Raw genomic sequence first — 16,282 nt, forward strand, 5'->3', positions numbered from 1 at the left:
GGAGACAGGGAGAAACACCAAAGAGAGAGGATGAGAGGTGGAGGGTGGGATGAGGGTCTCAGCCTTTTTGGCAGATAAAGGGAGGAGGGAGGAGAGTGGGTGATGTTGAAAAGAGGAGAACAGAGAACAACAAAAATCTACCATTTCTTTGCCACTGACAACAGGTGCACTGGACCAGAATGCAATTCTGCCACAGACGATTTTAATCATGGGGATTACATTTAGTCTCACTACACTGTTGAATTGCTCCTATCACCTACATACACAGTGTGCAGCCCACAGAACTACATGCACCAGAGTTGCTGTCAAAATGGATTTTGGGGGATATAGGAAGTGAATGTATTTCACTATGTGAAATAGAACTACTGGATACAAGTTCCTGGATATATTAAACATTATAGATAACAGTTTAAGAGAATCTGCAGGTGGAACTGTGCCTATATGCTTTGCACAAAGGCAAATGTTATCATTTTCACATTATCCTGACAGCCAAGGATTCAAATGTTGTTGTCCTTACATCCATTAGTCCATTCTCAAACCTCAAATAGCAAAATGGTTTATTCATTTTGTTGTGCAGTAAGGGTGTAAGTTTAAGTGTAAGCGTGGAGGGCAGGACATCCTGCAGCATTTCTTTGTATCCAATCCTTCTATGACACCCCTGTGCACCAGTAACCACTGGGGCACATTTACGTGATGTCATCCCCGACAGGAATTTCTGCTCTGACAGGGATGGGGAGGCATAAAAGAGGAGGAGGAGGAGGAGGAGGAAAGAGATGAGGAATGAGAACAATATATAATGGGCTGAACCTTGACAGAGTGAAACGGTCTGAGAGGCAAAGAGGAGGAGAGAGGAGGAGAGAAAAGGAGAAGTACTCTTTGCCAATTTGATTTGTCGGGTAGAGGGAAAATAAATGCGAAGAGGGCAGAAGAGTCTCACTAAGTGCAGGACACCCAGAGGAAGAAGAGATGAGAGTGAGAAAAGACTGTGGGGTAAAGGAGGTGGATGATGTACTAAGAGACAGCAGGGTGTTTACAAGCTTGGCCCTTGCTCAGCCTGCTCTAACGGACTTGTCGTCTTGAGGCCCTGAATGATTTATTAAAGTGAGGAGTGGCAGAGAACAGGGCAGCCAGGCAAGCTCTGATTAAAGAGGGGAGTGAGGAAGGACAAGCATTCCTCTATTATTCATAACTCCACAGAAGCCCAGAGTAGGAGCATGGCCAGCTGAAGTAAGAAAAGAACAGAAGTGGACTGGACATTTTTCTCAGGCTGACTCCCCTCCTGTTTTTGTAAATTTGACTATGATTGTTTCCCCAGTGTGTGCCCTTAGTGCAGAGCACAGGCTCAGCAAAGCCCTGTTTCTTCAGGGCCACAGACCTGTCTGCTCACCTCAGCTTCTGAGTGAGAGTGAGGCATGCACACACTCCCTCAAGGCAGTTTTCTAGCTGTCACATACAATACTCTCAACTATCAGGAGACATCAGTACAGTTCTGGTCTGGACTGTTGGAAAGCAGACAGGGCATATGTGACTGCATCTGTCATCCATGTTGTGCCACAAAAACACACAGTTGTGGTTCCTAAACAATGAAGCTTAACTGTTGCTGGTTGCCATCTTAAGATAGAGGCATTATAAACAGTGTTTAAGTTATCAGCTGTGTCTGTGTATGGATAGCTGTTTGTTTCTGAATGTTTAACTTCAACTCCATATTCACACACACCCCCATCCATATCCCTTTTAGATATTTTTCCCTTTCCTTTGGTTAGCATCAGATTTCCAATTCTAACATCTATTCTACTTTTTAATCAATCAGGGCAGGTATAATAAAGCACAGTGGAAATGCTTGAGTGGTTCATAGATTGTCCTTCCTCTGGCAGGAATCCCACCAAACAGAATTGTGTGGTTTGCTCAGACATTCTTTCTATCACACTTATTATTTCTCTTCATTCAGTTTCCCCATCCTGCTATGTCACTGTCGTGGCCCCATTTTGGCTGCAGAGCCTTCACAGCTCTGTATCTGTTACTTCATGCCAGTAAAGCCCATTTTCTCTCTGTGTTTATTTGACCACAGCAGTTGAAGGATGGCCTGTTGTGTCCACTGAGGTTGACAGACCTTGATGGGTCAAAGAGTTTGGCTCTGATAACAGTCAGCCTGTCTGAAATCACACTGTGCGTGTTGTGGGGTGGTGAGGGCAGTGAGGTGGAATTGAATGCAGTGTGGAGAATGAGAAAAGTTTAATTGGGCAACTATGCTGCAGACTGGGCAAATAGCATCACTCCTCCCCCACCCTGACCCAGTTGGCTGCAAACTCTATCAGTAATGGTGGATCATGGTTACTGCATAATGGGTTTTCAATGAAGCATCAAATGAGTTTTGCTTGAACACAGTTCAACACAAAACTGCCACAGATACAATTTCTCCAGCACAGCACTGTCAAAGACAGGGAGACAGGCTTGAACATGACTGAATGTTTGTGGCTATTGACCCAAGCAAACTGTGCATTTGTGGTTGTAGGCAGGATCATGACTGAGACTCAGAGATCAGGAAAATGAAAACCTCTGCATTCTAATCCAGCAGCACTGCAATATACAGTGTAAATCCCAGAGCGAGAGTCATTTTTAAATTTTGACTCAACAAGAAACCGCACAAATGTAAAAGCTTGGGGTATGTGTAGTACTGGATTACATCTGCAAATGGAAATAAATGTTATCGGCAGCAAATATTCATTGTCATTTAAATAAGCAGTTCCCAAAACATTTGATTTGTGACAGTCAAAACCTAAGTCTACTCACCATATTAGATCTATGACTTGTGAGCACTTACATCAAATAAAAACAAGGATTACAGACATTCCTTCTCAGATTCATTTTTATTCAAATAGTTCTTAAACATATGAAGGCAAACTTTGTAGTGCTTCACAACAGAAAAAAAAGAGAAAAGCTAGAAAAAGTGAAAAACCAAAAAAGATGACATTTTTTAAATAATCTACACCAAAGAGCAGCTTTACAGAAAACATGAAAGAACTTTTATTCCCTCTATGCAACTGAGACTTTTCAATTTGATGAAGTGGTAAACCTGGTGACCTGTCCAGGGTGTACCCCGCCTTCGCCCGATTGCCGGCTGGGATTGGCTCCAGCCCCCCCCCGTGACCCCATTCAGGGACTAAGCAGTAAACCTGGTGAATAATATTAAAACAATCCAAGTCTCAACTGTTTGGTAGTGTCGACCTGGATAAAGAAAAACAATGTTTTATGAACCAAGGCTTAACATGGGTGTTTTTGCAGTGCTTGCTCCTTTTCTTTGCCAAGAGGATGAGATTGTGTTTCAGCAGAACATTACGTATGCTGCCACAGGCCAGAGGAAAGTTCACTTACACCACCTGAATTATTCACCAGAAAACGTGAAACAAGACATTAGCTCACCTCAGCTACAAAAATGTGGGCGTGTAAACCAGAATGTGTCTGTATCATCATTATCATCACAATGCTTTTGTAATCTATGTAAAATGAATTAAATAAAAACACTGAATCATTCTCAGGCACTGTGATTAAGCATAGAAGCATTGGTGTTTTCTTAATACCATACAGTCAGATTAAAAGGCTTGAGTTAGTTGTGATAAATCATTTTTTAAGCCATAACATGTGTGCACAGCAGCACAGCTAACTCCACATGAAGAATCACAGTAGTCACTCTTGTGCAAGGTTGTCATGATTCCTGCCCTGGTTCATTTTACGTATATACCAAACACACATGCACAGCTATACCTACATACATTTTCAACAAACAAAGAAAAATAATACATCCATCCATCATGTATATTGTCCTGCTATCCAGTAGAGTGTCTGGAGCCAATCCTAAATGACACTGGGTGAGACACGGGATGCTCCTGGACAGGGTGCCAGTCTATCACAGGACTGACACAGATACAGACAACCACTCTCACACATGGGCGATTTAGAGTCACCAGTCAACCTAAGCTGCATGTCTTTGGACTGTGAGAGGAAGCTGGCAAAACTCCATGGAACCACTGGGAGAACATGTAAACTCACACAGACAGATTTTGTGGGGTTCGAACCCAGAACCTTCTTCGTGTGAGTGCTAACCACTGCATGACTGTGCCACCCTGCTTTTACTTAAATAACATTTTGGATGCAGGACATTTACACGGTGGTATTGCTACTGTAAAAACTCCTCCCATTGTGCTGGTGCAACAGAAGAGAGAACTTCAAGAAGAACGAAAGTAATAAGAACATTTACACAGAGGATACTGCATATTACTTATATTAACTGGTAGTATTGTAAAATGATGCTGCTGAATATATACTCTTGAATATACAGTGTCATCTGGTGGTCAGTCAAGGGCAGTTCATTCTTATTTTAAGCCACAAACACATGAGCATAACCCAAGAAAATGTGATTCATTTATTATTCATTTATTTGCTCACTGTGTGCCCCTGGGAAGGGATTACAGGTGTAATACAGTACAGCAAGCCCCAGCAACAAAAGTGTTAATCTGAAAAGTGATGCATGACCGAATACTTGTTCTACCACTCTAAAATACACAACCATACAACAACCAGTTTCATTGTGACAGAAAACACATTATATCCTCTTTTAAAGAAGATTCGTTTACATAAGCAGCGTAAAATCTTGGGTCATGTTTGTGGACAGAACACAGCTACACTGAGCTACACCAACAGCGAATGTTTGATGAGTAACCAGACAACTTCAGACTGGAACAGTACTAATAAAATGGTACAACATATGGTCCCTTAGTAACCTTTGGACCAACAAGCGTAGACTGACAGAGAGTTTAGCACAGTACAGAGCTGCAGCTTTGCTAGACAAAATATCCTACAATAGAGGAAGTAGACATGATATCTTCTATAAAAAATGATCCTTGTCAGTAATGAATACTGAGCCTTCAACTCTCCTTGACTGACAGATCAACACCATCTCTCATTCCCTGCACCAAGACAGACATACTCAGTCCTTTCAAAAAGCAGTGTGAAGCTGTAACTGAGTTTTTGAGACAGTGCACGAGTTTGACCAGGGTTAAACATCAAGAGACCGCTTAGCAGAGAGATTTTGGTCGAACCTTCGGGAAAAGCTGAAAAATTAAAAACAAAACCAAACATATTCAAATTCATGTTTTTGTTCTGCATTACAAAATGCATTGTGGTAAGAAATTCAGGAAGTAAAGGCTAAATTGATGAGCCTCTCATTAGGAAGTGGTATCTTACCCCAAAGTAGTTCTTTGGAACAAATCCCTCTTTGCCACAGAGCGAGGCCCACCACCAGTCCGACCCCTCGGGTTTCTGCAGGATAGTGACCATGTCTCCCTCCTTGAAGCCCAGCTCATCTGCTGCCTGTGCTGGGTAGCTCCACAGGGCATACAGCACCCCGCTGTTCTCCACCCCCATGGCCTCCTCCACTCCTGATATTACAAAGAAGACAGGATATATACATGTTAAAGTAGTAGTTAGGACTAGTGATCAAAGAAAGGTTTGTTGATCAAACAGTTACAGGTTACAATATAAATTAAATATCTAATATAGAGGAAGCACATTTCATAGTTTTATATTGAAATTCTTTAGTATTTTAAACTGTCAATGCTTTATTTTCTTACATGATCATTTTCCCCAGAGACCTTCCCCTGCCAGTCAGTACATGCAAAGTTGTAGTTAAATGTGTTTATAAAAAGGCAGTAAACAGCCTTTTCCACCCTGACAGTAATGTAGATTTGGTATGAAATGGTCATATTTTAGGATATCAAAAATCCAACACTTCTTAAAGCTTGCCTTGACAATGTGGTCCATTGTAGTGTCCTTAAGTAAGGCACCAGAACGCTATCTGTTCCCTTTAAGTTACTCTGACTGAGAATTTTAGATACTACTGCTAATCTTAATGTTTTGGGCATCAGCTATATTAGGTGCATAGATGTGAATGACTAAAGGGAGATTAAGCTCAAACATGTGGCAATGAGTAAGAGGTCAGAAGTGCAGGAGAGGAGCAAACTGTCAAATAGTATCATCTTTTGATTCACTACATTATGACTGAGGTGTAGCAGTTACAAACACTGTGTCACAGGGTGTGCATGTGTGGGCGCAGCTGCCTCACCCCTCAAGAAGCTATCACACTCCTCAAACCCATCAGCAAAAGGATCACACTTCTTTTGGGCGGTAGCACCATCACTCTCCGTGACAGCCATGACAGCAGCTCCGTTCCTCACCAGGAACTCACACAGAGGACGGTCGTTACAAGAGGCTGCACAATGCAGTGGAGTCCTGGGACCAAAATGATGCAATAATCAGATACATCAAGACTTAATATGACCTTCACGGTGCCATGAGCAAAACCTCCACCTTGGCAAACTCTGAATCTCTCATGCCACCTTTTATGTGCTGGCTTACACAAAACCTTGACAGGAGGCCAAAGGGGAGCGGAGAGGTAGAAGTAAAATGTATTAATCCACATTCATGGAAACTGCATTACTCATCATGAGCTTTCACCATTTAAAAACCAACATATATTGCACATTTACCAAATACAATACACTACCTCCTGATTTCACACAACATACCAAGACCTGTTTAAAAATAAGCTGGATAAATACACTGCAATCAAAGTTGATATTTACCAGCCGTGGCTGTCTGGTGCGCTGACGTTAGCTCCAGCGCGAACAAGGAAGTCCACCACATTATAATGGCCTCCACAGATTGCGTTGTGAAGTGCAGTGATGCCTTCGTCATTCGGTTGACTAGGGTCACTCATCTGTCAAAAACATTTTACACAGAGTGGATTCATTAGCTGAAAGTAAGTTACTTACCCATTTTCTTACATATCAAGAAAGTATGATGATAAACAAAAGGAGTTTTTCTGTTTATGTCTGTTGTAACTGGCTTTATCCAATTTAAATGCGCTTAACCCTCCTAAAACAGAATTAGGAGTTATAACATCAAGGCAAAAAAGAAGCAGACCTTATTTAGTTGTTTGAAATATTTTTAAAACTCCATTTTACCCTTGTAGTTGTGGCAGAGACAGTATTCACAGTATGTGTATTAGTATGGGCACACACCTCCTGCAGAGCTCTTTGCACGGTCTCCAGTTCTCCGACCAATGCTCCGTCCAGCAGCAGGACATGCGGGCTGAGTCGAGCGTGAGCCTTGGAACGTTTGCGCTCCTGTTTGGACCGCCGCAGAATGGAATGGTAGCCCTGAAGGGACAAACAAGATGCTTAATTGGATAAAATAAAACACCTGAATGTCTTTCACCATTTAAAGTACAATGTAACATCAGCCCTTCTATAATACTAATTGCTGCCAGATAATGCACAGCTGTAACATAAAAACTGCTTGTGACTATTACATTATCAGGATCTGTGAGCCCATGTCTTACTCTGAAGTCAAGAGGAATCAGTGAAGATGTCTGAGATGCAGGTAAAGGGGTAGGAGGTGTAGCACAGTCCTCTCCATCTGAGGAGCTGCTAGTCTCGCTACCTTGCTCCACCCTCTGGGGGTTGTTCTTCCTGTGAAAGAGCTTGCCAATGATGATTTTGTACTGGTTTGGCTGGTAGTGTGAGGCCTTCTTCAGGGGCTGTGACTGGTCCACAGAACCCCGTCTCTTCAGGGCCCTGGGGATTTCTGCCCGGATGCGGAGCACCTCCTCCAGGTCAGGGATCTGCTCAGTCTGGGCCTCAAGGGCAACGACTGGCTGCAGCCTGGTAGGGCTCAGGGGCCGAGAAGCAGGCGACATATCCTGCTCGATCTCCTTACCACCCTCTGGCATACTGGGATTCTCCAAAATCACAGGCATGTGAGGATCATAGTCCAGCCGCTCTAACTCTGCATCTATATCCCCTGGGTTCAGCACTGCAGAGATGAACAGCACACAAAATTTGTATCGCAAAGCAAGCTGAACAAAGATCCTGTAAACGTAGAGAGTGCTGGAGTGCAGATGTTAGATGTGTTTTACCGTCACTGTATATAGTTGGCTGTCTCTGCTCAGGTGGGTTTTGTTGTGGCTGAAGCACAGGTTGGCGGAAGAATTCCCTTGGGATGGGTACAGCCGGTTGGTAAGATGCCATGTCCCCTTCTCCTCCCAGGACTCTAGGTGGGAGGGTTGAATTTGCTCCCCACTGGGGGTTTTGGAGACGCATGATGACAGAGAGAGGGATGGGTCTGCGCTGATGGGACTGAGAAGAAGTTGGGGGAATAGAAATGCGAGAGATGATGGGCTGAGGGTAGTAAGGGGAGTGGTCTGAGGATGAAACATCTGGCGGTATCGTTATACGTGTGTTGCGAGGAAGAGAACTATGGGAAAACTGGAGAGGTTGTGAGCGAAGATCCTGGAAAGGAAGAAGAAGAAAAAAAAAAGGATAATTTCTTGGTAACACTAATCCACTGAAACAGACATACTGTAACGTGAAGGTCTCTCATTGTGCCAAAGACGTGTTGTTAATTCTGCAGCTTTATGGAGCCTCTTAGCTCATTTTTAACATTTTACGGCTAGCAAATTAATGGTATGGCTCAGCCTAATCACTTTAACAACATTTAGGCAACCACTTGTAAACTACTGCAAAATGCTCTGATAAACCTAGTCAGTACAAAATAGTAGAATAGAGAGCCAAAAGGAAAATGAACTTCTATTCAGCAGGTGGAACAAATACAAGACTCCAGTGGGATAATAATATTGCTTTGTGTCTCCTGGATGTGGGACTATTTCCTGGTACAACTTCACTTAACAAGACACAAACATGGCGCTGGCTATGTCCTGCAGAGCTTTTGGTAGATGGGGTTTTGCAACATTTTTTTTTTAGGCCAAGGAGATAATGAGGTGTGGCTCAACACTTGGCATTGAGAAAGGGGATTACTTGTAATTTAGAGTTTGGGCCACACAAACAAATCTCTCACAGTGCCTATTTGAATGCCTCACTGTTAACACCACCCACCTTTCTGTGACTTGGGGCTGGAGGCGGGCCATCGAGGTTGGATTCTCTCCAGCCACTGTTTGGCTGGCGCCGGCACTCCGGTAAAATGTTGTGTTAAAATAACAAGACCACACAAAGCACAGGCAAAGAACTGACAGTCTAAATCGTTTGTCCAAGACTAATTCCAAAATAAAAGAAAAAGACCAACTGTCATAGGTGTGGTGAGGTTTCCTTTCATAGGACATGTCCAGATCTGTCTCATTCCACTTGCCAGGACTCTTTTGCCGCTGCACACCCTCTTCTGAGGAAGAGAGTAAGAAACTGAGAAAAACAGACCACAAAAACAAAAAAGTGCTAAAAAGAATGAGAGATTCCATGTAAGTTTTAGAAGAGCAGTACTTTAAATGCCAGTATTTTTCTAAGGTGTCTTATTTGTACAGTTGAAGAAACCTTGAGAGCACTGTGACATTAAACTCAGAGTAATTAAACTCTTCTGGGTGGGTTGGCATGGTGACACAAAGCACTTTTTACTGTATTTGAATAGCTTTTTTAAAAACTGTCTGAAAAGGGGGTGCGTTTTTTGTGAAAAACTATACTATTAAAACTTACTGCTTGGGGTTGATTACCACAGCACTAGGACTATAAACTGTATACTAGTGATTTATAGTCACTGTGTTTTTTTATGCTAATTTTTCTCATTTTATAGTAGTTTTGCACCTATTTTTACTTGTTTTGTGTCTAGTTTTTTTAGTTGTCTTCAATCTCTTTGTAGTCGTCGTTCTGCATAATCTTTGGGGTCTTTCTGTATTTAGTCATTCTGTGTCTCTTTTTAGTGGTATTGTTTGTCTTTGACGTTGCCTTGCATATGTTTTTTCTCATTTTGTAGCTTTTTATAATAGTTTCATAGTTATTTGATTGACTTTCCAACAAAAAAGCTAAGACTTCCTTCATGGTTCTTTTGTCCAGGGGCTCCCTGAACCTCTGGGCCTCTGGGCCAGTGCCCGACAGACCCGTTTGTAAATCCACCCATGCAGCATACCAATCTTTCCCAGCTTGTAAGTGATATTAATTAAAAAATGACTGTAATGGGAATAAAGTTATTTTATTCCCACAATAACAAAATATTTAGTTGTCCCTGATCTATCACTCTTACTGCTACATAACTACAGCCACTTACCAGGTTGTCTGAAACCAAAATTTCGTGGGAGTGTGTTGGACACTGGATAATTGGAAGGCAAAGGAGAAGGGCTTCTGTCCGGCCGAGGTGACCGGCGGCCCGCCTGGATGCTGTCATATGGGCTCAGCAGGTTGGAGGAGTAAGCAGACCGAGAAGCATGGTCAAAAGAAACAGGTGGGGGGATCATAGAAGGGCTCCTATCCATGTAACTGGCTGAACCTCGCGGGCTCCTGTCATAACCAGAGAGGGGATTACGCCTTGCTGTTTGTGGTGAGTGTCTGGGACTCCGCTGGTTGTACGAGTAGCTGTCGGATCCAGCTCGAGCAAGTGGAGAGAGTGGCTCCACATTGATCTTGGGGGATGAGAGCGGGTTTGTGGAGAAGACAGGGGAGGCTGGTGAAATTATACTAGTGGAAAGTCCAGAGTCCATGGGACGCAAAGATGTTGAGCTCGAGGAGAAAGGCGTGGAACTGAAACTGACATTACTGCTGCCACTCGACTCCCGTGTAGTGATGGAGGTGTTGGACAGCTCAGGGAACTGAGGCTTCTCCTTAGTGAATGCAGTCCTAGTCTGCAGGAAAAATGTCAGAAATCTGTTAAAGAACACTGCCACTGTGTCATTTTAACAAAGATCATTATGTTAACATTCAACAGCTGCTGCATCCATGGGTCTTTAAAAGCGAGCCAAAGGCTAAAACTCATGGAGTAGGTTTATGATGAATATTAACAAAATAACTTATTTTAGTAACTACACATTTAGCTAAGAATATGGAAACCCTAATGCTAGTGTCATACCAGAGGGTGTGAGACTTTGACTCACTAAAGAGGGAAACCCTCGCATGTATACGCTCTTTCAAATAGTACAAAGAATAGAACTGTTAGAAATGGTTGCAAGCTAACAGCTAAAAGGAGAAAAACAATGCTCAAGGTGTGTGTGTATGTGCTTACGTATATCTGTGTGTACCTGAGATGCAGATGTTGTACTGTTGTTACTGGGAGATACTTCCTTCAGCAGGGAGTTAAACTCTCGGGATAACTCGTCTGCTGTAGCCAGCGATGCGTTCAGGTCATCATTTATGGTTTGGACTGAAAATAAACCACATGCGTACCACAGACAATTAGCACAGGATATGACTCCCGTGTGAACAAATACACACTGAGCCAAAAAAGACAAGTCAAGGGTTTGTGGAAACTCACACAGCATGCTCCTGCCCAGGCTGGTCTGAGAACTCATGACTGTGAGGCAGCAGCGTTCTGCTCCTGAGAATGAAAGCATGACAGTTGTTAGGAGAAAACTCTCATGCCACCTTTAACTACCAGCGTCTTCACAATCTTTTGAAATGACTGTGCATTTAGCATAGACACTTTATCAGAGTTTTGTATGAACAGACTCTGCTCTCTAGGTTTCTCTTATTCCAACTCAACCTCCGACACCAGGTTTACGCAGTAAAATTAAACACTGCTTGTCTTGAAACTGAAAGAGCTATGGTGTATTTAACTCTGGGCAGTTCTTTGCTCAGACACTGACTGAGAGCCAACAATCTATGAACGCCGCCCCTCATTTCTAAACAAGCTAGACCTTGATCATACTTTAGCAACTGCAAAAACATTTATAGGCATGCTTGAATTTATGTGACTACACTAAATGACATCACAGCCCTTTGGGACCACATTCAGGAGAGCTGGTGGCAGCTGTCTGCGCTGCTTGCTGACTTAACCTCATTATTTGTGACGCCAGGTGTTCCAGCTAACGTCACATATGACTGGTCTGTCTGAAGGGCAGTTTCAGACAGACAGGTGGTGGATGACAGATTATACTAATTCCCCAAACAGCTGTGAATGCCAACAGGTCAGTTAATCCAGACTGGGAGTGAAAAGCTCTTCAACTAATGCATTAATGCCAAAGAATCACAGAATATCCACTAATCACTTACAATATCTGCATGGAAAATAATTAAAAATACGACTCTAAAATGCCTGTAGGCGTGAATGTAAGAGCGAGTTGTTGTCTCTATGTGTCGGCCCTGGGATAGACTGGTCACCTGTCCAGGGTGTAACCCGCCTCTTGCCCAATGTTGGGACTGGCTCCCTGAGGCCCTCTACAGGACAAGCGGGACGGGTAATAAATAGATGGAAGGATTGCAAATAATTTCTGATTTCTGCTGGTTAATATGTTCTATTTCTGACAAGAGCGATAAGTCACCACCTTTTTCTTGTGGGCGGTATTTATAACACCTTTTAGTAAAATGAAGAATTCAATACTTTGATTAATTATCTTGTGTAATCATTCCTTAGGTGGGGACATACACCAATCAGCAATAACATTATGACCACCGGCCTAACGGGGTGTACACAGGAGTAAGGGTAACAGTTGGTTGGCGCTTGTGTCACTCTGCAGTTCACTGTGCATCGTCTGGGTTCTGTGGTTCTACTGTCAGGAAGAGCACAACCGTGTCAACCATTTGGTGAAAAAAGGTATGTAAAAGAAGTGAAAAGTGTTCATGAGGAAAGGTTAGAGAAACTCTTTTAGACAAATTCAACAGCCTCCCCACTCTAGGTGTGATATCACCGTTATAGCCTCTGGATGTTTCTCTTCATAGAGACAAATGTAGTGTTTCTCATTTTTAACCATTTTAACAAAAGGTTCAAACTAAATGGAATCTTTCAAAAAGGATGAATGAAATTCAAAAGTTTAATCTACAGTAGGTCAACCTCATCAGTGGGCCTTGGATGTCCACGACCCTGTCGCCGGTTCATTTTGTCCTTCCTTAGACACTGTTGGTAGGTACTAACCACTGTCTACTGGGAAAATTCAACGAGACCTGCTGTTTGGGAGATGGTCTGACCCAGTCGTTGACCATCACAGCCTGGCCCATATCAAAGTCACTCAGATCCTTACGCTGCCCATTCATCCTGCTTCATCATCTTCCAGGACTGAATGTTCACTTGGTGCCTAATGGTACCACATTGACAGGTACCATTGTAACAACATAATCAGTGTTATTCACTTCACCTGTCAGTGGTCATAATATTATGGCTGATCAGTGTATTAAAATAAAAAAGTGCCAACTACTCTGTGGCATATTCTTCATTACCTTTAGATACAATGCAGTGCAGTATACGAGCAGGTTTTAAAGCCTAAATATTGTAGAGAATCATCATGTGATTCTTAAATTGATCAGTAAGTCCAGATATGGATTTCATGTACATCTAGATTTAAAAATGCCCAATATGTTATATCCATTAGTAAATCTTTGCATAATATTCCAGAATTATAATTAGACGATATGTTAATCACACCTTAAACACACCTGTGTCCCATTTATAACCCTTCCCTGTTTTAACTAATAATGTGTGTGCAGACAAGTTAGACACACAAACAGTATGAGGTCAGTTTCTCTGCTTGTGGAGAACATGGACAAACAGGGACTTGTCATGTCTCAGCCAGACTGGGTTACAGGCTCACATTCCTCAGCACTCCTCCCATTGAGGCATTCAGCTCACACCAACCAGGGTGTTTATCTCTGTCAAGAGCAGCTCACACAGAAAGAGATTACACTGTGACTGACTCACAAAGGTCAGGTCAACCACTTACTCACTGAACTTTTTCCTTCCTACCCAGCACTTCACCGCTTCCCTCTCTGCAAGGCACTTTATTTTTGTTTTCTGCAGTGTACACTTACTGGCACACTATCACTTTTGATTTCATTTTTAGATGTATATATTTTTTTAGTATTTCTCAAGCTTTTACGCTGAAGAGGTGTAGATAAAAATTTAATTTTATCCACATTAGTGGCTCACAGTGTTATTTTCAACTTATAACATTTTAAATTGCAAATTGAGAGGTAGCCCTGTGATAGACTAACCCCCCCACCCCCGCCCCACAACCCTATTCAGGAATAAGTGGTATAAATAATGGATGGATGGAAATTGAAAGGTTTATACAATAAACCAAAGGTTATGACTTCATTCTTCTTGTTCTATCATCTTCCATCATGTTCTGTTCTGCTGTCACTTAAATTCTGGATTTTGTTGTTGTTGTTGATATCAAGTGAGGCTGCTGTTACAACTTAAACTACACACACACAGTAGAGGAGATAAAAATAAAAACACATAGGACAGAGTGTGTATCTTTAAGCACTGAACCACAGAAACATCAATCATGTGCACATTTAAAGTGGACTGCCAGCTTGTGGCCACTACCATGGTGTTGTCCTCTATTTCAGGCTTTCTGACCCAGTGCTGCACTTTGGTCAATTTCTCAAGATACGTTTCTTGGAAAACCTCCTTTCAGTTCCTTTTCCATGCTTATTTCAACATATAACAATTAAATCTCTCAAGTGGTAAAGCCAAGACGAAAGCCACAAGATGAAAACATGCAGTAGCACTTAAAAAACTACTGGCTACCTCTGCATACTGGACTTAAAAACCCTGGAAACTCAGAAACTGTGTTAGTGGAGACTCATAAAAGCAGAAAGGGCCTGTGGGAAGCAGAAGGAAGATTTAAGGATTGAAGACAATAATTATTAGCTCTGCAGAACGTCAGGGTGTGTCTAAGTACAAGCAGTCCCTCCCTCCATGCCATTGCTTTTATGGCCTTCACCAACAATGCCTGATTATATTTCTAACCGATGCTCTAGTTTCTGCTGAACTCCTTCTTGTTATCCAGGCATCCATTTGTTTCCTCCCTCTCCTGTTTCACAATCGCTGCTCCGGCCTTCACATCCTCCCGTCAGATCTCTCTGATGTCGTCTCTGTTGACTCTTGGCAGTGAATGCGGCTGAGATTAAATAATTTTTTTAAAATCCTGTGATGCAACTAAAGGCTTCTGTAGGACCCCCAGAATAAAAGATGCTGAAAATGACAAAAACAATGCAACATCTGCAGTTGTAGTCTCTCTTTTTGGTAGTTTTGTCATATTAGATTCATTTTTTGTCTCTTTGTACACATTGTGTCTCTTTGCAGTGCTTTAATGTCTCTTATGGTCATTTTTGATGTCAGTTTGTGGATGTTTTCCACCTTTCTGAGTCTTAACTGAGCTCTATTGCTTTCAAACAGTCAGTTCATAAAGAGTCTCTGACCCCCCTCCCATCGAACTCTTGGGCCCCTGGACCTGCGGTAGGCCCGTTTCGTAATCCATTTAAGTTTAGCTGTACTATATGTCATCATGCAGACAACACAAACTAAATGATTTCTCTCTGGTGAATAAACCCCCTGTCGATCCTCACAGCAGTGATGATATGCTTTTGTAGGTTCCAGTGAAAAACATAAATCCTGGTAGTAAATTCTAATTTCCACTAGTTTTCTCACTGCTCTTACACAGCTTGTAGTAAACAGAATACCATTAGTATGAAGCCAGTCAGTTAGAAAGAAACATCAAATGTACTGTTTATATTGGCTCACTACTCTCTCAGGTGAAGGGAATCATCTGAAACGGACTGCTGGTCTCTAATAGGAGCTAAAGGCCGAGACTAATTGTGCAATCGCAGGTGGGGGGGGAATGTAATATTTGCAAAACATGTAAATATTGCCTCAAACATCAGTGATGTGTCTCACAGAGATTATCTGGTGAATTTAGTTTTCATCTTCAGTATTTACCACAGCCACAGAAAGTGTGCTCCCTAGAAAGGTTTATTCACAGAATACTAGTTCACATCTGATGGATTATAAAACTATTTCCAAGGTACCATAAGAAAATATGCTGTATTGACTTTTTTTCTGGTTACCTGAGCAGCTGAGTTAAATGGGACTATTGGCAAGCGATTATTCATGTCTCCTACTATTAGATATTAATAACTGTTAGCCTGTGGAAAAAAAAAACTCTACCCATAGTATTTTTTTTTTACACTCACACTCCGACATAAGTGCTTAACCTTTCTACCAATATAAGTAATTTTTTTAAGTATGTAAATGAGCATATACATACACACACACAGAGCACGTTCTGTTCATGATGACGAGTGTCATTGCCAAAGGCAACAACCTTACACAATGCTAATCTATTGAGATTCTCAAACCGAGGACAGCCAACAGTCTCTGCAGACACTAACTGTACATAAACGATGTGTGGACCCGTTTCTGAGATAATACCAACGAATCCCTAACTGCCTTCATTCCTCTTTTGGAAGGAAGGCTCTTCTTGGGTATAGTGGATTCTAGCACTATTCTCTGGACTTCT

The 16,282-nt window shown here is 42.1% G+C and overlaps 1 protein-coding gene across 1 annotated transcript in view; it reads right to left on the reverse strand.

The window, feature by feature from the left end:
* Positions 1–4,401: 4,401 nt before the first annotated feature.
* ppp1r13l (protein phosphatase 1, regulatory subunit 13 like) overlaps positions 4,402–16,282 on the reverse strand; it is a 19,778-nt gene continuing 7,897 nt past the window's right edge. Inside the window, 12 exon segments of the mRNA XM_020605570.1 lie at positions 4,402–5,108; positions 5,242–5,435; positions 6,119–6,285; positions 6,639–6,772; positions 7,077–7,214; positions 7,397–7,869; positions 7,973–8,345; positions 8,949–9,034; positions 9,037–9,228; positions 10,105–10,675; positions 11,069–11,190; positions 11,302–11,364. Of these exon segments, the coding sequence (XP_020461226.1) occupies positions 5,073–5,108; positions 5,242–5,435; positions 6,119–6,285; positions 6,639–6,772; positions 7,077–7,214; positions 7,397–7,869; positions 7,973–8,345; positions 8,949–9,034; positions 9,037–9,228; positions 10,105–10,675; positions 11,069–11,190; positions 11,302–11,338 (2,523 nt within the window). The 5' untranslated portion in view covers positions 11,339–11,364 and the 3' untranslated portion in view covers positions 4,402–5,072.

This window comes from Monopterus albus, unplaced genomic scaffold (genome assembly GCF_001952655.1).
Source record: "Monopterus albus unplaced genomic scaffold, M_albus_1.0 scaffold71.1, whole genome shotgun sequence".
Lineage (NCBI taxonomy): Eukaryota > Metazoa > Chordata > Actinopteri > Synbranchiformes > Synbranchidae > Monopterus > Monopterus albus.